This window comes from Dreissena polymorpha, chromosome 2, assembly GCF_020536995.1.
Source record: "Dreissena polymorpha isolate Duluth1 chromosome 2, UMN_Dpol_1.0, whole genome shotgun sequence".
In the NCBI taxonomy this organism is placed as follows: domain Eukaryota; kingdom Metazoa; phylum Mollusca; class Bivalvia; order Myida; family Dreissenidae; genus Dreissena; species Dreissena polymorpha.
In genome coordinates, this window is record NC_068356.1 from 122,004,040 (window position 1) to 122,030,023 (window position 25,984).

A 25,984-nucleotide genomic window follows, 5' to 3' on the forward strand; every position below is an offset into this window, starting at 1 on the left:
GCATTCGTTTTAAAAGCGTTAAGTCGAATGCCGAGCCAGCTCAGCACACCAGCGCGACATTCCAGATAAGAATTCGTTTTAAAGGTGTTAATTTGAATGCTGAGCCAGCTCTACACCCAGGCGCGACATTCCAGATCAGCATTCGTCTTATAAGAGTTATTGTAGTGTTGAGCCAGCACAACACTCTAGCGCGACATTCCAGATCAGCATTCGTTTTAATTGTTACGACGAATGGTGAGCCAGCTCAGCATTCCAGAGCGACATTCCAGATCTGCATTCGATTTAAAGTGTTACGGCGAATGCTGAGAAAGCACAATACTCTAGCGCGACATTCCAGATCAACATTCGTTTTTAAAGACGTTAAGTTGAATGTTGACCCAGCTCAGCACTCCAGTGCGACATTCCAGATCAGCATTCGTTTAAAAGGCTGTAAATCGAATGCTGAGCCAGATTAGCACTCCAGCACGACATTCTAGATCAGCATTCGATTTAAAAGTGTTTGGGCGAATGCTGAGCCAGCACAACACCTAGCGCGATATTCCAGATCAGCATTCGTTTTACAGGCATTAAGTCGAATGCTGAGCCAGCTCAGCACTCCAGCCCGACATTCTAGATCAGCATTCGATTTTAAAGTGTTTCGGCGAATGCTGAGCCAGCACAACACTCTAGCGCGACATTCTAGATCAGCATTCGTTTTAAAGGCGTTTAGTCGAATGCTGAGCCAGTTCAGCACTCCAGCACGTCATTATAGATCAGCATTCGATTGAAAAGTGTTTGGGCGAATGCTTAGCCAATACAACACTCTAGCGCGACCTTCCAGATCAGCATTCGTTTAAAAAGTAATACGGCGAATGCTGAGCCAGCTCAGTACTCCAACACGACATTCTAGATCTGCATTCGTCTTACAAGTGTTATGGCAATGCTGAGCCAGCACATCACTCTAGCGCGACCTTCAAGATCAGCATTCGATTTAAAAGTGTTACGGCGAATGCTGAGCCAGCACAACACTCTAGCGCGACATTCCAGATCAGCATTCGTTTTAAAAGAAATACGGCGAATTCTGAGCCTGCTCAGCACCCCAGCGCGACATTCTAGATCAACATTTTTTTTAAAGCGTTAAGTCGAATGCTGAGCTAGCTCAGCACTTCAGCGCGATATTCCAGATCAGCATTCGTTTTAAAGGCGTTAAGTTGAATGCTGTGCCAGCTCAACACTCCAGAGCGACATTTTAGATCTGCATTTGATTTAAAAGTGTTACGGCGAATGCTGAGCCAGCATAACACTCTAGCGCGACATTCCAGATCAGCATTCGTTTTAAAGGCGTTAAGTTGAATGCTGAGCCAGCTCATCACTCCAGCGCGACATTCCAGATCAGCATTTGTTTTAAAGGCGTTAAGTAGAATGTGGAATAAAATTATAACAACAGAAATTGTGTCTTTGAATTCAATTCCCAAACAATTAACTGCTAAAACAAAATTAAAGGTTGAAAAATCATGCTCTCTGACCTAGTTACTGTCTTGAGAAAGAACAAAGGCAAAACAGGAAGTAAAATATCGCTAAGTAGTACATAGTAATATTATCATGATTCATTAATTTTTTTACAGAAACGCCTGCATGAGTCTAGAAGTTGGGTTGAGGTGTTTCTAGAGGATTTACACTAAGTGCCAACACGTAATCAGTCCAACCTTTGTGCATTGACTTACACACCTTATAATTCTTAAAGCACATAGATTTATATAGTTCACTCTATAAACTAATCTTATTTCAACGTTCCTTTCTGAGTTAGTTACCGTTAGAACCTGCACAATATTTTCGAGTGTTACTTATATAAAAGCCTCGTCCTAAGTGAATAAGAATACACTTCAAGTCCATTTTATTAACAATAGCTTTAAATGTGTTCTTACGCTAGCATTTCCTTTATAATACGCTAGTTGTGTTATTGCTTTCAAGAATTGAACGACAATAATGTGATTGAATATAAATCCTCATGAAACCCCCACCGTTCATACATTATGATCCTCTGTATACAATGTTTGGCATATAATAATACGACATTAGGTACAAACAAGTTTAGTTAAGAAGTTAGCATAGGGAATTACGCATACGTAATTAAACAAATAATGTTGGTTTGCAATTTTTAGATATAGCCGAATGTTTAAAGTTAAAAAAATAATAAGTCTAATAAAATATTACATAATACATTGTAAATATCACTTTAACAAGATGAGTTTGTGAAACACTATGTTCCCCCATATAGTTGACCTTTGACCTTGAAGAATGACCTTGACATTGACCTTTCACCACTTAAAATGTGCAGTTTCATGAGAAACATATGCATGCAAAATATCAAGTTGCTATCTTCAATATTGCAAAAGTTATGGCCAAAGTCTGACGCAAACAAACCAACAAACAAACAGACAGTGCAAAAGCAATATGTCCCCCAGTATAGACTTAGGGACATACAAATACTCTGGATATAAAATGATGCACCAAAACCCACGACTTGCCTATGCATAACATATTACTTTTTCTATTTCCTTTTCTAGCAGATTGGAATTGTACGTGTTTATCAGCTCTTTCCTAGGAGTTATTTCACCGACATTGTGTCCAAAAGTTTTTATCGCCGTATTAATAAGTGGATATATTTACATGCAGGTTATATGTAGCCAATGTTTCTTGGGGCAATGTTTATATTTCCAAGCCAGACTGAAACTTACATTTTGAAAGCTAGCCAAAATTAATCTGTCTGAGGCATTTTACCGCCAAAATAAACAAATACTGAGTCGAACCACGGGCAATTTTGTATCCTTAATTAAAATATATGTTCAAAATATACACCAGAAGTCTTGAGTGCATTTATGATTCCGTCGAAATATAAATATTATGTCTCGCTACATTTAGCCATGTAAATTTTTAAACAACATTGGATGCTCTTGAGATGCTCTTGGGGTCTACATTGGGTGCATTTAAGATGTACTCTGTGATTGTGAATGTTACATTTCTTTGACAAGTTCAAATTGGTTCCATGAAACGTTGTTCGAAGAACCATTATAGTGCATTTAGAAATAAACAATATAATCGAGCGTTGATAATTAATCGCGATTTAGCGCCAAACATTGTCTTTAACAACAACGCGATCCTGTAAATAACGTCAAGTTTCCAACCACAATTCAGCGAATGTTTAAGACTATTATATACCGAATGTTTCACAATGCGTGTCTGCCTATTTTTACGCTACTCTCAGTCATTTAATTAACTGCCGTGTGACAAAGTAATGTGGTGAACTCACCTCTAGGATGACATCACGTCACTTCATGATAATACCACGTCACCCATGCGTGAATACAAGGAAATTATCATGTGATCACTAGCAATTATTAGGTATCCTTGATATGACATCAAACTCACTTCACTTAACCCGTAGTCTGGACGATCGTTGGGGCACCAGAGGTACTTGCAACCAGCTCTCCTTTCATTTATCGGAAATTCTCATGGCTTCGCTTAGCCTCAATCCTTTCCATTCTGAAACGTTATCTTCCTATCGTTTCTTTTGTTTGCCTCCCCCCCCACCCTCCCTACACTGTACATTGTAGCACTGTCTTGGCAAGCCTTGGTGATCTGGAGACATGACCATACAACACTAGTTTATGTCTTTTCACGGTGGTCAGTAGCTCTTGGTGGGGTCAAATGGCATTCCGGATTCTGTTACGGACCTCCTCGTTGGTAATGCGGTCGTTGTATGAGATGCCGAGCAGCCTTTGGAAGCATCTAATTTCCATTACCTGTATCCTTTTCTCAAAATCCACAGTTGTGGCCATGACTAGCATGCGTACAAGAATATGGACATGACTAAGGCGCGCATCAATCTGATCTTTGTGCTGAGGTCTATGTTTTTCGTCTTTTCAGATGGACTTAAGTTATGTGAGCGCTGATGTGGTTTGTGCGACTCTGTCGAGTATTTTAGGCTTTGATCCTGCATCTGTGACAATTGCTCTCATATATTTGAAGCTGTTTACGGTTTCTAGCTTCTCTACCCTGATGTCAGTGCTGATGCCGATGATATTGTTGGTCATAAGTATGGTCTTCTCTGCACTAATCTGTAAGACGAAGGCTGTTGACTTTTTGTCCACTCGCTCAACTAGGCTCTTTAACTCCTTTTCACTTCCGGCTAGGCCATATATGTGATCAGTAAACCTAAGTGTGTGACTGTTCCGTCACCAATGCTGAATTTTCCATCGTGGTCTAACAGAGCGTCAGTCATGATTCTCTCCAGGAAGATATATAGAATCAACCACTTAAATCCTAATACTTGATATGTCATCAACCACTTAACGAGTAATACACATGTTTATTTATCCTACCAATCAAATTTTAGGTTATGTAGGCTCGCTGCGTTATCCATGCCCCTTCATAAATCAACAATATTTGACTGCATTTGTTCTAACGATTTCTTTAAATTAAAGCGTCTCGTTCTCTTTGCCTAATTTCACAGGCAGATACGCTTGGTAACTGGATAATAGCACGTAAGCGATTTTCATTTTAATATACATGCAAATAATTCATTCAAATAAAAATGTATACTATTGTTTTATATTGCATAGCTATGATGTTAGAAGTGTTTTCCTCTTCAATTCTGATTTTACAGTCATATATTTAAGGAAATCATCTTCGTCGTTATCATAATCAACTTGAACAAAAACAATATCGCCATCATCAAACTCATCATATCTTCCAAATGTATATGCATTGCAGGTTACAGAATGGGCAACAACCTAAGCATGGGCCAAAACCTAAGCAGTGAAGCGAACGGCATCGATGGATGCGCGGGATGCGGATTATGGCTCCCGCCTGCCAATCCCTATTTTGATTTCATTAAAGTGTTGCAAGCAACCGATACTATGACATATTGCTTCTGGACACCAACAGAACATCCAGTCATTATTACAAATTCAGTGAACGTAGGTTTGAGCATGACCCCAACACCTTCAGTCGCCGTAGGGGTTGAAAAGGCTGTTCAGGTCGCAATTGGAACTAAGTTATTTAAATATTTCAGGATTGTAGGCTCTTCGGAATATTGGTGTTCCAAGTGTTTTGCCATAAACAAACATCATATTGCTCGGTCAGTATTCTTGGAGTTACAGGGTACTGGGGAAATAGTCTCACTAGACATGGAATTTGTAAAGATTATTGATGAAGACCAATAAAGATTCACTCTAAGAAGAAATAATGGACAAACACGTTTGAAGTATCGAAAGGTTCAATAGACTTATATTATCAACACTCTGTTTATATTTAAGTTCATTTCTCTATCCTCATTTCTGAAGATCTATCATATGAATGTTCGTTGTTAAATATTGACATTATTTCAGAGTTTTCGTTGATCATCGACATGAATAATGCATAAGAATTCAATGGTTACACATTTAATGAAAAACAGTCATGTTTTGGCCGATAAAAGGCCAACGATAAAGCGAAAATTATTCCGAAACTTAAACTATATAGCAATTATTTTTTTCAATTGAATTTTGAACTGCTTGTTTCCTCTTCGCTCAGAATCCAAAGTACTTTTTATTTATACATTAAAATATTGATTTCATATATAGAGCAATCACTCATCGTCATATTAGAATGGAAATTACAAGTTCTTTACGTGTCACCATGATCATAATAATCCATTGCAAATGTTGGTTAAATTTAAGGAATGTTGTTGACATTGACATTGTAAACAAGAAATGTCACGAACAAAAAACAAACACGGTTGTTACTGTTGGTGTCATCATTGTTTTAAATAAACAATTGTATTACTAAAGAACAGTATGTGCAAAGTTGTTGTTATGATTTAACTAATTTGATAGTGTATTGTGTATTCATTTATCGTTAGTTTACACGTCAAATCCTTGTTAATATTGTTAATCGTACTGAAAAATACCTCCGATTAGAATTATTAATTTTATTCTGATTTCCGTTAATACATATCGTCAATTTTATCCGAAAACCACTTTAGGGACCTTTTCACGTTTGGGTAAATTGACAAAATTGAAAAAGTTTTTCAGATTCGCAAATTTTCGTTTAAGTTATGATATTTGTGAGGAAACAGTAATACTGAACATTTTCCATGCTCTAAAATTGCCATTATATGCATCGTCTTAACGATTTAAAAACCTGAAACTTATAAGGCGTTGCAACGCGAAACGAATTAATAATTTGGAGAGTTCTGTTGTTGTTATATTTTGTGAAACTTGCTTATACCAAGTATAAAATACAAATGACATCGTGTCAGGAAGGATGGCCGAGTGGTATCAGTGGTAGACTTCCAGGACTCCAGAGGTCAGTGGTTCGAGCCCTGCAGAGGGTTACCTTTTTTTATTTTAAATTTTATTATTGATTTTTAACTGATGCTTTTTAGATGCAATGTTTACATTGATCAATATAAAGCATTTAATGACAAACTTCAACTGCCAACATCCGTGAAAAAGGTCCCTTTAAAGGGACCGTCCAACAGATTTCACGTTTTGGTAGATTGACAAAATAAAAAAAGTTGTTGCAGATTCGCAAATTTTCGTTGTAGTTATTATATTTTTGAGGAAATAGTAATACTGACCATTTACCATGCTCTTAAATATCTATTATATGCATCTTTTGATGATTTGAAAACCTGAAAATTATAAAGCGTCGTGCGACGCGAAACGATTGAATAATTTGGAAAGGTCTGTTGTTGTCGTTTTATTTATGGATGCTACGAGGATTGCTTATATAGGTAAAAATACATCCGCTCTGAGCATGGATGATCGAGTGGTCTAGGCGGGAGACTTTTAACTCAAGCTTCAATACATGCCAAAAATGAAAAGCGCGTTCCTGATAACTCTTAACTTTTAAATGCAAGGTATACACGGAAAGTAATGTTGAAATATAAGCTGTGACTGAAAAGGGGTCAGTGATAAGCATGTTGTTGTTTTTGTTTACTATATCTAAGGTTTATATTCCAAAATACCCATTTCAATGTTAAATTTATTACTAAGTGATTTTATTTTAATGTTCTTAATATGTAAGCGTGTGATTCTTCGGGTTATTCTTTGTTACGAATAATGAATTTAAAAATATAGACACTTTGATATCAATAACCAAACTATACTGTATGCATGAACATGATTAAGTCCATGATTAAAACAAACAATTTATATTGCATTGATGCGCTGAAGATGGCTTTTTAAAAGGAACCATTAACAGCGTCTAGTCGTCTTTGACAAAAGTAGCTTACTATCATAATAACACCAGAAGTCTTCATATATTCTTGTCTAAAGCCAAAGTAGTTTTTAAGCGTTGCATTTAAGTCGTGAGCTGACCTTGGTGACAACAGTTTTGCGCCAGTACGCATGGGTCGCAGGTTTGATTCTCCGCTCAAACTTTACATACTTATTCGTCTTTCGCCTGTCTATAACTTATCAATTAAACCGATGTATAGTGTACTAGATGCTTCATACCGGACTGCAAAGGACAAATGTCGTCTCGTCTCTTTAACATGACGTCTCTATCTTCATGTATCTACACCGTAACCAAACTTCTATGGCGATTAACCTATGGGAGAATACCGGTGGACTGTACCATGACAAAGATGTGAAATTTGCATGTTTGCATTAATGACGTTAACGACTGTAACGACAAAGTTACTCATTCCCAGGACTTAATAATTAACGAGATAACAAGTCTTGGAAACGTCAAAGCTCATTCCTGTGGTCGACATAGTAACTCATGTGAACGAGATTTTTAACTCGTGGTAAAGACATCATCAACCTGAAAACGCAAAGTTTGAAAGGCATTTTCAATAGCGAATTAATCAGCCTCCCTGGCATTAACCATTTCGAAACAAATGTTAAACAACATTTTTATTTTTTTCTGATTTCGTAACCACAAGGTAGTTTTCTCCTTCTAACGAGTTGCCGGAAGTTAAAACGTACCCACAGGTTACTAAGTCGTTTTTTCGATATACTTACTCGATTCAACGACTTGCTTACTCGGTCCCTCACAAATTCATTACCACGAGTTTCGAAGCCAGAGGAACAATTTACTATGTCAACATAAATAAAAAAGAAATAATGCCAATTCTGTCACTATTGCTTTGTCGAACCGACGAGGCGTTTTATTTGTCATTGTTCTAAGCATTGCAATATCACTAATATCATTCCCGCTTTAATACTATCCACTAAAAAAGCTAACGTAAATTTTAATAAAATTGTCAGGACTTTGTTACGAACGGCGTAATCTAAATAGCTAAGTACAGTTGGCATTTTGTCTGTCTGTTGGTGAGGAAAAGACAACTATGTTAATGTTTATAAAGCTAACTACGGCAATATGTGTCCCGACTTGGACAACATACTAGTGTTGTCCTATTTAATGATAAGAGCTGAGGCATTAAACCATATTGCGTAAACAATGTTAATAGCAAATAGGCTAGTCTAGGGTCGCCTCGTACGTCGCAAAGAATCATGCGCATTGTAACCTGTATCTTACACTTCTTGGATGGGTCTGGCACAAACCAAACGTCGATGATCAGCAACAACTAGCTATGGGCGATTATACCCGATCTCTATGAACGTGAATATTTTTTGTTGTTGATAAAAGTTGATGGAATAACTGTCAATTTATATTCAATGTGAGTAGATAATTGTATAATTAACTGAATACTTGTGTTATCCAATGATAGTGTGTGTGCGTTTGCATTGATTGAAACAAGTAGATTAAGATCATTTGAATTGCGTAGTTTTGTTATTTACACTGTATCAGACTACGAAGATCAGGAAATCTAAAAGTTTTACCAAGAGTTAGAGCACCATAGCCAAAGTCCCGAAGAAAGACATCCTTATCGTCCATTGCGACTTAAACGCTAAAATTGGACCAGACACCTACCATGATCACGATCAAGGACAGTAAGAAGATTTGGCATAGGACAGGGAATTCTTGAGTTCGCTAGAATCCACTAACTCACTCTCGACAGCACGCGGCACCCACACAAAGCGTCAAGAATAGCAGCCTGGCATGCTCAAATTGGGGGGATCGATTCCATTCTGAGCATACATTACATAATGAGCAGATGGGTGACTTCTTCGTGACATCAGTGGGGTCCGTCAGGTGTTTCTGCTCCTCCACGTTCTGATTAACCTTTTCCCTGCAGAAGACTTCAGTACCACACCTCCAACTTCATCGGTAGCAGACCGATCTCAAACTTGAGATTCGCTGATGGCATAGACCTCGTGGATGACCTCACCAACAGACCCTATAAAATAGAATGACTGTGAATCACTTTAATAGCGCTCTTGATATTAATTGTACTTTATTTTCATAATTTTCCACAAGTTTACCTGAATTATCCATATAAAACTTATTATACTTGTTCACAAAATTGTGTGCCAATCCCTTCTTCATGGTTAAAATTAAATAAAACATTCCTGAGAAACTGGCGTCTGTATTACTTCCCGGAGATACAGCATTAACGTTTTCTCTGATAAACATAAAGCGAGAGCCTAGGAATGCGAGCATATAACAAATTAATAGAGCTAATGAACCAAAGTTTATCAACACCAGCTTTAGATGTGGTGAATTTAATCGCATTTCGCGACTGAATCCAATTGTGAACTTGATAGCCGATGCCTATTTCAATAGAGTTACAAATACATGGTTGTTAACATGAGATGCAATAGAACTGTTTAGTGATTGAGTAAATACGTACTTTTAAGAATGTTAATCAGTAAAATAATAATAACGCATTATATTACGCAATTGAAAGTGTTATGTTACGTGTCTTTATAACATACTACTACTACTACAACAACTTCTACTACTTCTTATATAACTGCTGTTGCTGTTGTTACGACAACGACTAGTATTACTGCTGCTAATACTACTACTGCTGATGCTGTCTATTCGGCTGCTACAACAATAATATGTACCAACACATGTTCTCAATACAATATAACAACAGAATAAAATATACGCCCAGATTATTTAACAGTAATCGATTTCAAGATATCACAATTATCCAAACACATTTTTAAATTTAATGTTTAATTTTAGACAATACACAAATCGTGTTTATCTGTTCTGTTCTAGGAATGCAATAAGAGCTGTGTTTAAAGTAAATGTGTCTAAGCCAATGTCAAGTATACTTAAGAATATGATCTTAAGTAGCTGCGAAGATTGTCGTACGGAAATAGAGACGGTCCTCGCGAAGTATCAAATATTTTCCTAATTTTGACTGTCCATGTGCGCTCGGATTTCTAACGAGTGCGTGCAAACATCGAGTCGTTCGTTTGGTATGAACTCTTGGTTGCGGCTCTCTAAGAGTATGCAAACCCTGATTAGCATACACGTATTACATGTTTCGCAACAACGTGATTATTATTATTTAATTATCATAGCATTGACTGAATTTTAATCAGTTGCAAAATTTGCAACTGCTTACATTACACATGTATATTGTTAATGTTCACTTATTCAGAATGTTGGATTAATACAGCGTGTCCAAATTAAACGTATGAATTGTTTTTGTGACGCATTCCAATGTTCTCGCAGGATAAGGAAACGTTCAAACAGTTCTGAGATATGTGACCGATGGTGTATATCCCTATTATTACCGGGAGATTGAGAGGAAGTCAATCGGTAGCCCTAGCTTTTAATGCAAGGGACCATAACGAGCCTATAGTACTTTTGCACAATCGTTGAGTGGATTATGTATAATGTAATTGCACATTATCATGTGTTACTGATAAGTGTCGAGCGTTACATATGATTATTGTGTATTAATAAAGGTTAAAGTTTCAACACTTGCGTATTAAAATGTGCGATATTTAATTTTGAAGCATCATTTCAAGGCAAACTCTACCGTGAAAATGCGATACTCGAATCTTAAAGTGTCATCTGCAGTTGCTGATTGTCGAATGTTGCTGTTCATTGTCGAGTTTCGTATCTACTGTTAAATTGCTTGACGTCTTGATCTCTTGGACCTAAATGAGTGACACAAGACTTTCAAGGTGGCACTTAGCCGATTCCGTATCATGTGTCATTTAAAAAATGTCCCGTCTTCTTATGAGGAACAAAATATATTAGAATTGTGTGGTATGTGTTCAAGATGCAACCATTTCGACTATAGTAATACAGTTTACATAACAAATTCATTTCCAAATCATAATAATTCACACCGGTACTTTTAGTATAAATGTTTTTCTAACTTATAGTGCGCCCGGAGCACATTTCAAATACTCAAGAAAGCTATTTGTTTGCATGTATTTAAATGATAAGTATGTCATACAAAAACGTCACGACACTCGAACAACTTAGAAAACACTAATAGCTGTAGCGTGAGTCTGACAACAAAGTATGCTTAATACAAGTGCAGTTTTTCTACTTCAATTTTGTCCATGAAAACATAATAATAACAACTACTTGTTTGTGCAAATTAACACTTTACTGTGGCCAGTTGGAGGTGTGATCATCCAAACTTTTTAGATACACAATTTTTTTTGTTCTCTAACATTTTACAGTCAATTACGTATTATTCTGTCCTCGGGGGTCGAATTCTGTAGACAACTAGACAGACATACGGTGTTCCAAACGCTTACAAGTCCCAGCCATGACGGTGTAGGCTTCAAAGGGTGGTCGTCGAACTCGACGACACTGAAAGGTAACAATACGTTGCAAGCATCGCGTTACAATTATTAATTTAGCGGGAGGAAGGGTGGGAAAATGTAGAAGTTATTTACATAGAAGTGCGAGCAGCTCAAGAAAGATCGATCCTGAGCGAGAACTGTGGTTTTAAATAGTGGACGAGTCTAAGAGTCACTATAGACTGGTTAGAATGGTTTATAGAATAGCATTTTATGAAGAAAGGGGTTTTGGCGTTCCGAACGGAAAAACCTTTTGCGATGCATAAGATACAATATTCTTATGAATTACATGATTTAGCCTCATCACTTCCACAACCTCTGCCGCCCTTATGATCACCAGCAACATCAATTACTTATCATCTATTCCTGATGTAAATGAAACATAATAATAATAATAATAATAATAATAATAATAATAATAATAATAATAATAATAATAATAATAATAATAATAATAATAATAGTAATAATGATAATAACAATAATATTAATAATAATAATAATAATAATAATAATAATAATAATAATAATAATAATAAAAATAATAAAAAAATAATAAAAATAATAATAAGTGTTTTATGAAAGGGACTGTTTTCATTGTTCTTATGCGAATAAACAAAATGACAATTTTCAAAACTGTCGTAGATTCAAAAAAAGAATGTATGCATTATATTAACAGGCAAAATTACACTCCTGAATAAGAGAAATGTTAAAATACTGATATATGTTAGTTAATCAATAGGTTTAGTTAATAATACAAATAATAATAATAATAATAATAAGTGTTTTATGAAAGGGACAATTTTCATTGTTCTTATGTGAATAAACAAAATGGCAATTTTCAAAACTGTCGTCGAATCAAAAACAGAATGTAAGCCTTATATTAAAACGGGAAAAATAACACTCCTGAATATGACAAATGTTAAAATACTGATAAATATTAGTTGATTGATAATCATCCAGCAAAATCCTGTCAAATATAATGAGTTAGAGCCAGCCTTAGTAACCTTTGACCTTGAAACAACTTATCTAAGTAATACAAACTTGTTTTGCGTTATTTTCTATGTGCATGAAATAAAACTCATTTACAATATTGCCTCATTGTTGGGAATTTCAAAGTTTCATAATATATATATATATATGACATCGTGCAACACATCTTTTCACAATCGATAATTTGACGTCAATGAGTTGTCAATTTGTAATCTGCTTGTTGCGCTACAAATTGATTGTTTCTCATAACCAACAATCATATATAGCAATACAATGAAACTTAAAAGGGGTTATGAAACTTAAAAGGTATTATTGAATTCATGAAATAAGTATTTCCTTTTTAATCTCAGTTCGAGATACAGTTATACCAGATATAACTTATATTTCTGCTGTAGATTTTAATACTGGTTCTTATTTCTCCACATATGTGAACAACTGCAAATTTCTTCTGAAGCTCAGAAAGTAACTGGCATCTCTGTTGATGCTCATAGCAACATGTGTGTAAATCGTGGCAATATTGATGGTGTCTTCATAATAACTTCTCTTCTTCATTTTATGCAGAGGCTTGTAAAGTTTCGTCGAGCCATTCGTGTTGCTCATAATGGGTACAGGTTTGATTTTCCGGTTTCGAATAGTGCATTGCTAAACATCCACTGGTTTGAGAAGTTGTGTGATTGTGTAAGCAGTTTTGTCGACTCTTTGTAAGTTTTTAAGGAATTGTATCCTGGACAGTCACATAAACAGTAGGATCTAAAGATACATTTTCTTAAGGCTACCTACAACGCCCACGACGCCCTTGTCGATGTTGAAGCACTTGGATCTCTACTGAAAACATGTACAATTTTTGATATTATTAATGATTATGGCCCACAGCTATATTGTGACCTTATATCTTTAGACGTGCTATTTACATAGAGGAATTCTAAAGCGACTAACAGATGAAAGCATTCCATGATCTGGACTGGCCTGGTGTCACTTGAACGCCATATTTTCTCTTTCCGGATAGGATGTCTTAAGAGATACGTTCATGGTTAAAAAAAATGAGGGACAGCCAAGAGATTCTTTCTTAAGCGGTCCCTAAAATCGCTACATTTTAAGTGACAAAAAAGTGATTGTTCTCGCCTACGATACTAAATGTGATACTTTATTGTGTTCATTTCAATTGGCATTTCAAACTGATGCTAAATAATCTTACATCATGTTGCCATTGTTGTTTTTATTAAAATATAATTTGTATATCAATGCCGTACATGTATGTAGCATTATAACTTGTATATCTTATTGCTATGTCATATTGGAAATACTTTGACGTTTGTGTTGAATTTTGTCTGTATTCATATTTTGCCTGTGGATTTCGGGTGCCTTTAAGATCGTAATACTAATGTATTATTATAGCAATATTAAGCCAAATTTATCCAAAGTTCATCACGTGTATTCGACAAGAAAGTGATTAGCGTTTATATCGAATTAATATTCGCTCTGTATCTCGACTTTACTCGCTGCTAAATTTCTTAGCGAGTCATAAAATTACAGCTCCCGCTAGGAAAAATTCGCAGCGAGTTAGGTAGAGATAAAGAGCGAATATTAATACTAAATAAACGGTAATAACTTCATTCCTGATATGGCTGGAAAGTAAGAGGCATTTAAAAAATTATTTAAAGTAATACATTAAGGGTCCTAAACGGCGAAAAACACCTGCCTCGGCATGGACGTTGCCAGCTTGTTTATCACTTGATTAACCCCTCTGAAAACTTGAGTGTGTCTACCTCTCCAATATCTCCCTCTATGAAAAGCTACAAGCAAGTTGCAAAGACAATGTTGTCTAAAAATGTATCTGGCGCTACAGGCATACAGCTGAGGGACATAATTGTTGTCTTCATAATAACGCCATTAGATGTTCTCTTTTTAACGACGGTGTATAGTGCACATTGGCAACGAAACGTCAATGTTGCGTGTACTTGTTATATGCAGTACATCATGGATAACTTGACCTGTTATATCGGTATAACAAGGTAGGCCAGTGCAAGTAAGCTATCTTAAAAAATATGCAAGTGCTGCTGATTTTGTTTTGGATGATAACCCTTAGCAGCCCCGTGCAGCATCGTGATTCGAATTCGATTCAAACATCGCTTGAAATCGTCTGCATGGGATACCTATTGTGTGTTTCCACCAGTTTATTATTACACTCAGCACATTACACTTAAACAACATTGTTTCAGATTCGCAATTTTCGTTGTAGTTGTGATATTTGTGAGGACACAATTATACTGAACTTTTACCATGCTCCAAAATAATCATTATATACATGTTTTGACGATTTAAAAACCTGAAAATTATAAAGCGTCGCAACGCGAAACGATTGAATAATTTGTTGAATTCTGCTGTTGTCGTTATTGTGTGTGATACTACGAGGATTGCTTATATTAAGTATTAAAAACATCACTAATTGTTTGAACTCGGATGGCCGAGTGGTCTTTAATATTATTCTTATTGTTTTTACTTGAGCTTTTTAGATCCGATGTTTATATTTATCAATATAAAGTATTTAACGACAAACTTCAATACATTCCAAAATCTGTGAAAAGGCCCCTTTAATGCTGCTCTGGATCGAGATCTCGTGTGGGTCAGGGGCTGTAAGGTCCACTTGCCTTTTCAGCTAGTCCGTCGCTAGCAGTGGAAATAACTGCAGGGCGAGTACCTGTTCAAGCAAGATCCTCTCCCAGCGTTTTCCACGAGAACTGAACCTGAGCTTAGACAAATATTCTTATAAAAACTATAATAAATTTAACATGTACAACAACACTTTGGGTCTAATTTACATCATATAAATTATATAACAGGAATAAAATCTGTTCCAAACACAATCATGTTATTTCTGATGCAAATTATTCTACAAGATATCTAGAATGTTATGGAACTGTAATGCCCACACTTAAAACTTTAATGATTATTTTTTCAACTGGTTTTTATTTGAAAGATGAAAAGATAAAAATGCTCAGCAATTTCTCCTTCGTCCCAATGATTTCTATAGTTGTATGCAACAAACTTGTAAAATCATTTTATTGATTGGTAAAGGAATAAGCTGTTATTATGGACAAGAGAACTTCACAAGTTGTGATTAGGCCTACATGGACAACAAAAATGAGAATGTCAATGTTACATCTTTCCATTTTTAATTAAAAAAAAAATGCTACAACAGAAACTATTTATATTAAGTCTACTCAGTGCATTATATGTAACAATATTTCCCTCTCCTTAATTAATATCTCCTCCCCATTTTTCTCAATCTCTACAAAATAGTTATAGCATCGTCTCAAAAATTTATTTTCTGGTAACGATATGAAGCATAAAACATCGAGGTTGAATCACATAGCGGTATTATTGTTGTTAGTATAAACCTGGATAACTTATGTGTGAATTGATAGTGAATGCATATAAAACTCAAGTATATATGTAACTGAAGAAATCTGTTATATTTGTTAATAGGTACACCCATGATGTAGTTGACATGTATGTTGAAAAGAAAGCATAAAAATAAAGAATAAAATATTACATTATAGTGTGTTTACAATGAACCCATAAACCGCATTATTTCTTTTTTTAAATAATAATGTAGGCTACTAGATGTAATTTGGATACAATATAGAAAAATGGACAATACAATTTGGAGTCAAGTTACATCACATAACATTCGTCAAAAACATTCTGTTCTAGACACATTTGATTCAATTGCTGGTATACTCTGTAAAACAAAACACAGATAACCTTAATCTTGAAAGTTCAAATGCTCCCCCTATGTTTTTTTAACAATAAAAACAAATTTTCTTCGTTAAGATCCAGTAATAATCTATTAACGATCACGAACATTTCATAACAATAATCAAAGGTCTATGTTTTGTTTTTAACTTTGGCTCCATAAGAAGTATATTATTAGTGACGTGTAACCACTAACAAGCATCAAGAAAGTTAGACCCCTTTGGTTTATTCTAGGCTTGAACAGGGCTCGAACGAAAAATCGAAAGACATGGGTGATAAAAACAAATCGAAAAAGGTGTGTTACTGGTTTATATGTATTTATTTGGAATATGTGTATGGATCTCCAAAACTTTATAAAGGCAGAATATGCACTTAGTTAAATGATTTCTTTATGCTGGCGACGTAGGTATCGATAATTCCGGATATAACACAAATCCGGATAATAAAACATGTTCTAAATAGTTGCGAAAATCCAACTCACAGCTATGAACCCTCCGGGTCGCTGGGAGTTGCAACTGATAACCGTTTTTTCATGGAAAGTTTCCGCCTGGAATTCAGGCAGTATTTTAATGGGTAATATCAGCAACATAAACCATTTACTGGCATAATTAAACACTAGTCCATATAAACGGACTCCCAGAGCCTTTGATAATTTTTGCTATGGCGGCTCTGACAGTCCATATGCACCCCTTCATAAACATGGGTGCAGTTCAGCGCAGCGAATCCGTGCGCTTCACTAAACAGACGTCGTTCGAGACAAATTGAGGAAAATCATGAATAAACTTCATAAACATGTAAAATTTACCTGAACGGCAACCTACGGATGTTATCCTGTGCATGCACCCTATATAAACACGACGATGTTTCAACACACTTTTCTCGCTGACATGTTTATGTTTAAATTTGAAACAGTGTATTTTGTATTGAATACCACATCGTTATCGACTTTATAGGCTGGAGCACATAACCCGACGTGCAAAATATTGGTGTACTGCTCCCTAACCAATATTGGGTCAATTTTCCAATATGGCGGATACAGCGTACACAACAAAACCTAAGTCAATAAAATCAATTATTTCTTGCTTTAATGGTACCATTTGGATGTGTTTGTGGTTTAGATAGGTAAACTTTAATATGTTCTTGCAGTTTCAGTGTTCCTTAACCCTTGCATTGTTGATAACATTTTGCACCCATGGACAAGAGAGAGCGCATTGCAACTCGAAGCAGCCCATTAGGCTATAAAGCTTAAAGTTGATTTATTGCAACTAAATTAAACACAAACAGATCATAAATTTTTCACTAATGCACAAATTGAAACAACTTATGTGAGATGGTGTGCTCCCATAATAATGATAATAATCCAAAGTGTCAAATATGTTAACAGTTCATTGAAATGTTTAAGTTTTTTTACAATGGACAAAGTGGAGTATTCCTAATTTGAAAATAAGCTATCGACTGTCTCCGGCATCCTACGACCTACGTGAGATAGATCTTATATCTAATCAACCAATCGTAATACACCGACTATCTCCAGAACATCTTAAGATAGATCTAATTGTCAATAAAACTTTGGCTTTCAATCTGACAACGATTTTGTATTAAGTTTGTATTAAGTTTTTGTGTTGAGTATTTCTCCACAAATGACTTGCAAATTGATGTCGCTGGTAACAGGAATTGTGTTTATTATGATGTATTAGGTTGATTGAACTTGATTTTATAGACATACGTGAGACTTAATTTTGACATGGAACTTGGTTTTATCAAGAAGAACTCTTGAGCTGTACGTATGTACTCATAAAAGCTCCAAGCATTCAAGAAGAACTAATGTTCTTAAAAAAATAAATACATCTTCCACAATGTAATCTATTGGCTAGTATAGATTCTTTTCAAATGTGATATGCAGTAAAAAGAATCTGGTATCAGTGCCATTTGCATTTGTGAATATTGGTCTATCTTACTGTTAGTAGGCATCTTGAGTTTCTGCTCATTTTTATAAGACACAATGCACTTAATTTAATAATTTAATAAAGAAAAATATATATTGGCATTATACCTCAGGGCCCTCAATCTATCAAATCTGCGGCCGCAGTCCCCCATCTGAAAAGTATACTTTTTCCCCTTTTGGGGGGAAAAATTCCCCCTGAAGTAAAAAATATAAATTTTTTTTTTTTTTTTTTTAATTAGATGTGTCTCATGATTATTATATCTCAATTCTATTTCAATTTAATCTTGTCAAACATACTAAATTATGAAAAATGAAATGAATATAGTGCAAACATGTACAAACGTAATAATGAGAGAGTAAGAAAAAAATCCCCCCAAAAGCAAAACGCCCCGAAAATTCCCCCTCATGAGGGTAGCGACCCGCTTTCCCTAAAATGGATTGAGGGCCCTGTACCTCGGTCTGTATCTGGATAATCACAAAAATTTGCCAAGGATTGGTTTTGTTAAGCAACAAAAAGTAGGGATTGAATTTCTAATTCTTCTGGTAGGAACTGTATTTTGGTATTCAAAGGGTTCAGTTTTTATTGCATTTCCATTTTTTTCAGGTCACATACAGTTACACCACATTGAATGAACTTCGTCCCAATACAAAGGCGGATGTTTTTGGGGTGGTGAAGTTTATCAAGCCTCCATACAAAAGCAGGGGCAGTGGTTTGTACATCTTTAATAGAATCTTGATTGATTAGTTGTATTAATTTCCTTGTTGTCTTGATATTGGAAATTAAGGAAATGTAATTGAGCCGCGCTCTGTGAAAAGGGGGTTTAATGCATGTGCGTAAAGTGTCATCCTAGATTAGCCTGTGCAGTCCAATGATGTTATTTGACTGTAAATAAATTAATTCCGCTGGGGAATATTCAAGCAATGATTATATTAATTCTATGGGCATTTACATCTGTCTCAGCTAATTTCTAATATACCTTGAGGTTCAGATAAAAAAAGGCTCTAGTGGCATGCGGATGATTTTTGGTAAGGGTCCTAGCAGGGCTTGACACTAACTTTTTTTACCTACTGACCCAAAGGACCACCGGCTTTCAGAAATTACTGGTCCTCCAAGATTTCAAGTGGTCTGACAATTTCTCTGTTATTTTAACTAAATTTTAACTTACTTTCTGGACTATCCACAATGTATTGTGCATTTATAAAAAGAAAACTATACTATCAACTAAACTATCTCAATATCCCTTTCATATTTTCGCTGTACTTCAAGCTTCTCTTCATTAGTTTTAGGTTTTTTAGGCGTAGGTTCAACCACCCCCAGAATGAAATTCCACATCGCGAAAACTTGTAATCTTGAAAATATGCATGTTTACTCTCCCGCAATATCAAAACATTATTCTGCGCCCTCCAGTATAAATTCTTTCGGTAAACAAAGTATATTCTGATGGTATTAAGATTGATAAAATGCTGATTATTGCTGCTTTTTCAAAATAATAAATACCATTTTGTTCATTTCTCGATCCGAACAATTAGAATTTAATGTTAATTTGTGTATCGATCACAGCGAAGTCCGGAGACATTTTCGGGAGACATTTGCGAAATCGCAAATCGATTTTTTGATGCGACAACAGGTTTTTGTCATTCAGGCATCTAGAAGCATTGAAATTTCCAATATGTTGCTATTTTTATCCCGGTCTCGAGTCGGCCAATAAAATAATTATGAAATTATCGGTTTATTATAAACATATAAAGTTGTTTTATTGATGAAAACGGCTTTCAACCAGTATTAAATTTTCACAATAAGCTGGCCAGGATTTTTAACTGGTCCGACGGATCAACCAAATTACTAGTTTCACTGGTCCTCCCTATTTTTTACTGACCCCGGGTCAACGGACCACTGTTAGTGTCGAGCCCTGCCTAGCAGCAAGTTGTTTTTTATTATTTTTATTTAACAGCAAATAGTTACAACTTCATGCAAAAGGTAAATTGCAAATACATGTAATTTTGTGAATTAAAACAAATTAATGAGGAAAAGTGGTTCTTCAGTTATGAGTACATGTAGAAACTGGTTTGCCCCAAACATTTTGTTATATACATTACAATTCAACTAGAATTATTAACATAAGGCTGTTTAACTACACTCACTGTGAGTAATTTCTCTTTAAAACAGGATTGAAAAAAAATTAATGACCCAGTGCAATACATTAGAGAAATTGTTATAATAACCTTGAATACAAATGTACTCTCACATTTGTGCAAATAGCAACAAAAATGAATGACAAAACTGATCTTTTTTACCAGAATTGTGTGGGTGTCCTGATAAGTGTACCAAAGTATTGTGCCTTGTTCCCTAGACTACTGCACAATGATCAGCATCACAGACTCCAGCATGACAGGGATGGATGACAAGCTGAAGTGCCTGCTGTTTGCAAAGGAGGAGAGCATGTTGCCCAGTCCAGACGTCGGCGACATTGTCCGCTTTCACAGACTCTCTGTATGGAATTTTCTATGCAATAACAGTATCTGGAGCAGAAATCTTAAATCATATTTGTCTTAAACTAAGGATACCAAATAAGGAATGCAAAAAAATTTTCTTTCGATTTACTGTTTTACTTTGTTTAGAGTTCATTTTGTCAGCTTTTTCATCGGCGAAAACATTTATAGATTTTTAAAAATGTTATCTTCGTAGGAGGTATTTGTTTCTTTTCACGGACCATGTTATGCTCCAAGAATATCTTTTTTATTGTAGTCTCAAAACCTGTGCTTAAATATACTTTACTACAATCCATGCTCTTATTATTATTTATTTATTATTTCCCCATAAAATAGATATTAATAAAAATCTAAATTGCTCATTTTACCAGTAGATGTTTGTATAGTTACAATATTGTATTGGTGAAATCATTAAGAAAAAATGCATACAATGCCAACATATTCTTATTGTACCTTTGCAGGCATTCAAACTCAAGCCTTGAAAATCCCATTCTTTAATTAGAAGTTTATTGCACTTGGTCCTGTCACTGGTATTTAGAATATATTTATTTGAAAATAATATATATAAATGATCAACATAAGCAGAGGGCATGTCAAGTCTCGTCTTAACCCATTTTTCTACTCAAAGGTCAATGTCACACATAGAGGTCAAAGTCAAAATTAGCTTGTCTGAAGTGATATGTCGTTGTTTATCATACAATTTTCAATTTATTATAAGCAACTGTTCACCTTGTGAACTTGGCGTGTAGCACCCCTCTTCATAGCTAAAAGGTCAAGTTCTCACTAAGAGGTCAAAGGTCAAGGCAAAACTTGCGATTTAGCTTGCATCATACAATTTTAAAATTGTTTACCAAAAATGATCTTCATGAAGAGACAGCGTGTCAGGCAAGCACTCATCTTCCTACCTCAAAAGTCAATGGGTACTGAAATTTCGGTATACGCAAAAGTCTATGTTTCACTAAGAGGTCTAAAGTTAAATATGTAAATGGTGCAGGTAGTAATATAATTACGAACAATTCTGATTAGGGGCACAATATATTGCTTATGGGGACTTAAAAGCAATACCCAATCATGCAGATTAATGCGACAGTTAAACCATGTTTGTTTTGAAAACACATGGAAGGGTACGTTTACTGGTATCTCCATTTTCCTCTGACGTTAAAGGGGCCTTTTCACAGATTTTGGCATGTATTGAAGTTTGTCATTTAATGCTTTATATTGATAAATGTGAACATTGGATCTAAAAATCTTAGTAAAAAAACAAGAATACAATTAAAAACAGAAAAAAAGTAACTCTCAACTGGGCTCAAACCACTGACCCCAGGAGTCCGGGAGTAAAAGTCTTCTGCTTAGACCACTAGGCCATCCGTACGCATGTTTCAAGCAGATGTATTTTTTACTTTATATAAGCAATCCTCTTAGTTTCACAAAATATAACTACAACAACAGAACTTTCCAAATTATTCAATCGTTTCGTGTTGCAACGCTTTATAATTTTCAGGTTTTCAAATCGTCAAAAGATGCATACATTGTATAATGGATATTTTATAGAAAATGTTCAGTATTACTATTTCCTCACAAATATCATAACTAAAACGAAAATTTGCTAATCTGAAACAACTTTTTTTTAATTTTGTCAATGAATCAAAACGTGAAAAGGCCCCTTTAATTGCCCCTTTCTGTTGTCATTGTCCCTTTCTGACATCTGTTGTCCCCTCCTGACATCTATTGTCCCCTACTGACATCTTTTGTCCCTTTCTGACATCTATTGTCCCTTTCTGATATCTGTTGTCCCCTCCTGACATCTGTTGTCCCCTTCTGACATCTGTTGTCCCCTCACGACATCTATTGTTCCCTTCTGACAACTATTGTCCCTTTCTGACTTCTATTGTCCCTTTCTTACATCTATTGTCCCTTTCTGACATCTGTTGTCCCCTCCTGACATCTATTGTCCCCTCCTGACATCTATTGTCCCCTTCTGACATCTATTGTCCCTTTCTGACATCTATTGTCCCTTTCTGACATCTTTTGCCCCTTTCTGACATCTGTTGTCCCCTCCTGACATCCGTTGTCCCCTTCTGACATCTATTGTCCCCTCCTGACATATACTGTCCCCTCCTGACATCAATTGCCCCCTCTTGACATATGTTGTCCCCTCCTGACATCTATTGTCCCCTTCTGACATCTATTGTCCCTTTCTGACATCTGTTGTCCCCTCCTGACATCTATTGTCCCCTCCTGACATCAATTGTCCCCTCCTGACATCTGTTGTCCCCTCATGACATCTGTTGTCCCCTCCTGACATCTATTGCCCCTTTCTGACATCTGTTGTCCTCTCCTGACATCCGTTGTCCCCTTCTGACATCTATTGTCCCCTCCTGACATCTGTTGTCCCCTCATGACATCTGTTGTCCCCTCCTGACATCTGTTTCCCCTCCTGACATCTATTGTCCCCTTCTTACATCTATTATCCCTTTCTGACATCTGTTGTCCCCTCCTGACATCTATTGTCCCTTTCTGACATCTATTGTCCCATCCTGACATCTGTTGTCCCCTCCTGACATCTGTTGTCCCCTCCTGACATCTATTGTCCCCTTCTGACATCTATTGTCTCTTTCTGACATCTGTTGTCCCTTTCTGACATCTATTGTCCCTTTCTGACATCTATTGTCCCCTCCTGACATCTTTTGTCCCTTTCTGACATCTGTTGTCCCCTCCTGACATCTATTGTCCCCTCCTGACATCTATTGTCCCCTTCTTACATGAGTTGTCCCCCTCTTTCCATTTGAGGTGAGCATGTTCCGGGACAGCCTTCAAGGTCAGAGCAGCCCGGGCTTTGCGTGGCTCGTGTTTTCTGGGCGTCAAAAGCAACCAGTTGAGCCCAAAACCTCTTCCTCACCCACATACTCCTTTACTGACAGTGACAAGGACAAGGTTAGTGAATGCTTGTTCTGTCTTAATTATTCTTTTGCAAAATTACTACACACAAATATTTAACTCTGGAGTTAATTGTTATCATGAACATGTATTTTCTCATTCCTATTAGTCAGTTATTAATTGTGTAACCGGACCGGGGGAAATCTATGCCCTTGTTATTAATGGCACAACACAACTCTCTTGCTGCGTTTACTCTTTTATTCATTTATAGTTCACATTATTTTCAACAAATTCCATCTTCCTATATTACATTCTTAAGCATTCCTTCTAAACTCTATTAAATTCCTATCAGATCTTATTTAACAAATTCCATCCTCCTATTTCCAACTGTCTCTCTAACTTGTAACTGGCTTTCTAACTTTTCTCTTACTGACCTCTACTTCCTTCCTCCATAAACTAACTTGTCACTCGTTTGAAACCCTTTCATCCCTAATACCAAGTCACACCCACATATCTCACTGACCAATCATATCTCTCATTCATCCATCGATCATACAGATCCTTAATGCCAAGTCACACCCACACAACTCACTGACCAATCATATCTATCTCTCATCCAACATACAAATGTACAGTACCTTACATCCTTACTTCTATAAGACTGTAATTAATTAGCTACTAGTCTAAGAATCTTTAGTCACAGTCATTATTTATAGCTAGAGCTGATAAGCATACAGTCAGCATACAGTCTGCATATTGAGTGTGAATTTAACATGAGAAGACTTCCAAAACTGTAACTAACACAATGTAATCAATATCAAATTAAACATGTGGTTCAAAATGACCTTCTACTGCAATTCAGTAGACAAAGAAATCAAATGCAAACATATTAACAGAAATCAATTCAATATCTTTGAAAATATAATGTACTCTTTTAAAATCAACAATCAAAATCAAATAATAATAAAATAATATTTGTAACTCTGTGACAATTGCAATAATTGAGAATTATAAGCCTTATGTTTAAATTTTTAATTAAGAGGCATGTGAGAACAGTATTAAAATATTAATAGACTCTTTAGTATAGTATCAATTTAATTGTGACGTCCGTATATGCTAGTATATACTCAACTTTTTATCCCATTTAAAAACGAGTCTGGAGTTACATATGGGTCACAATTGAAACTTTGCACTTAAAAATTCATTTTATTTCTGATCTTGTATTGTCATATGCATCTTAATAAGGAAAAGGTTTTAAGGCCTGAAAAGCCAGGTAATACTTGTTTGAATTTGAGCCATGTTTTGGGAAAACTGCTATAATTGTAATCCCAGATTAGCTTGCGCAGTTTGCACAGGTTAATTTGGAGCCAAACTTTCCTCTTTTATGGTAGTTTTTGTTTTAATCTCTCTCGAAATCTCTTCAAAGCAAAAATCTAGTTAAGGCGGAAAGTGTAAATTTTGATCTATTGATTATCCACAATCAAAAATTGAAAAATAGTAAGCTTTTGTGATGATTTTAATGGCTAATTTAGCAAAAACAAAACATAATTGACAGAACGCTTAAACTATGATCCAAATTAACAGTCTGCATTGTGTAGTGGTGTCCAGTTTGATTGTGTTTGTAGAGGTCCTGGGTTGGAAACTCAGGGCACCCAACTTATTTGCTAATCTTTTTCTGTATTATTATTATAATTTTAAAACTATTCCTAATTTAACAGTTTGTTAATTTATCATTTAATGGTACCGGTATTTGTCAAAAATACAAAAATCTGTGACCTTTATTAATTCTTTACCATTGCAATATAAGCCAAGCTTTTGAAAAACAAGGCTTAATGCATGTGTGTCTTCAATGATGAAGTATACACAGGCTTATCAGGGACAACACTTCACTTTAATGGTATTTTTTTGTTATCGCCTTTTGTCTGTTGCGCGTTGTGTGGCATCAACATTTGCCTTGTTTTCATTTTGGAGGCCACATTTATTGTGTGATCTTTAAGAAATTTTGTCAGAAGAATAGTGGCAATGATCTCTTGGAGGAGTTCCAAAATGGTTACAGTTGCTTGAAAAACATGACCACCAGGTGGCGGGGCATTTTTCCTTATATGGCTTTGTATGGCTATAGTAAAACCTTGTTAAAACTCTAGAGGCCACATTTATTAAGCTAACTTCATGAAACTTGGTCAGAAGATTTTTCCCAATGATATCTTGGATGAGTTTGAAAATGGTTCAGGTTGGTTGCAAAAATAACAAGGCCGCCAGGGGGGGG

General features: G+C 35.7%; 1 protein-coding gene and 1 long non-coding RNA gene across 6 annotated transcripts in view; both read left to right on the top strand.

The window, feature by feature from the left end:
• Nucleotides 1–4,388: 4,388 nt before the first annotated feature.
• On the top strand, nt 4,389–5,817 carry LOC127870417 (uncharacterized). The gene is made up of 2 exons (XR_008044808.1): nt 4,389–4,523; nt 4,753–5,817. It is a non-coding gene; the product is annotated as an uncharacterized LOC127870417 (long non-coding RNA).
• Nucleotides 5,818–16,594: 10,777 nt separating this feature from the next.
• LOC127868812 (protection of telomeres protein 1-like) overlaps nt 16,595–25,984 on the top strand; it is a 28,423-nt gene continuing 19,033 nt past the window's right edge. For 4 of the 5 annotated variants that reach the window (XM_052410888.1, XM_052410889.1, XM_052410890.1 and 1 more), the window contains exons 1-4: nt 16,595–16,701; nt 18,956–19,061; nt 20,703–20,842; nt 23,632–23,775. In XM_052410888.1, the coding sequence (XP_052266848.1) occupies nt 16,675–16,701; nt 18,956–19,061; nt 20,703–20,842; nt 23,632–23,775 (417 nt within the window). In that variant the 5' untranslated portion in view covers nt 16,595–16,674. The remainder of the gene's footprint in view (nt 16,702–18,955; nt 19,062–20,702; nt 20,843–23,631; nt 23,776–25,984) is intronic. The other variant, XM_052410892.1, reaches the window with a different exon arrangement.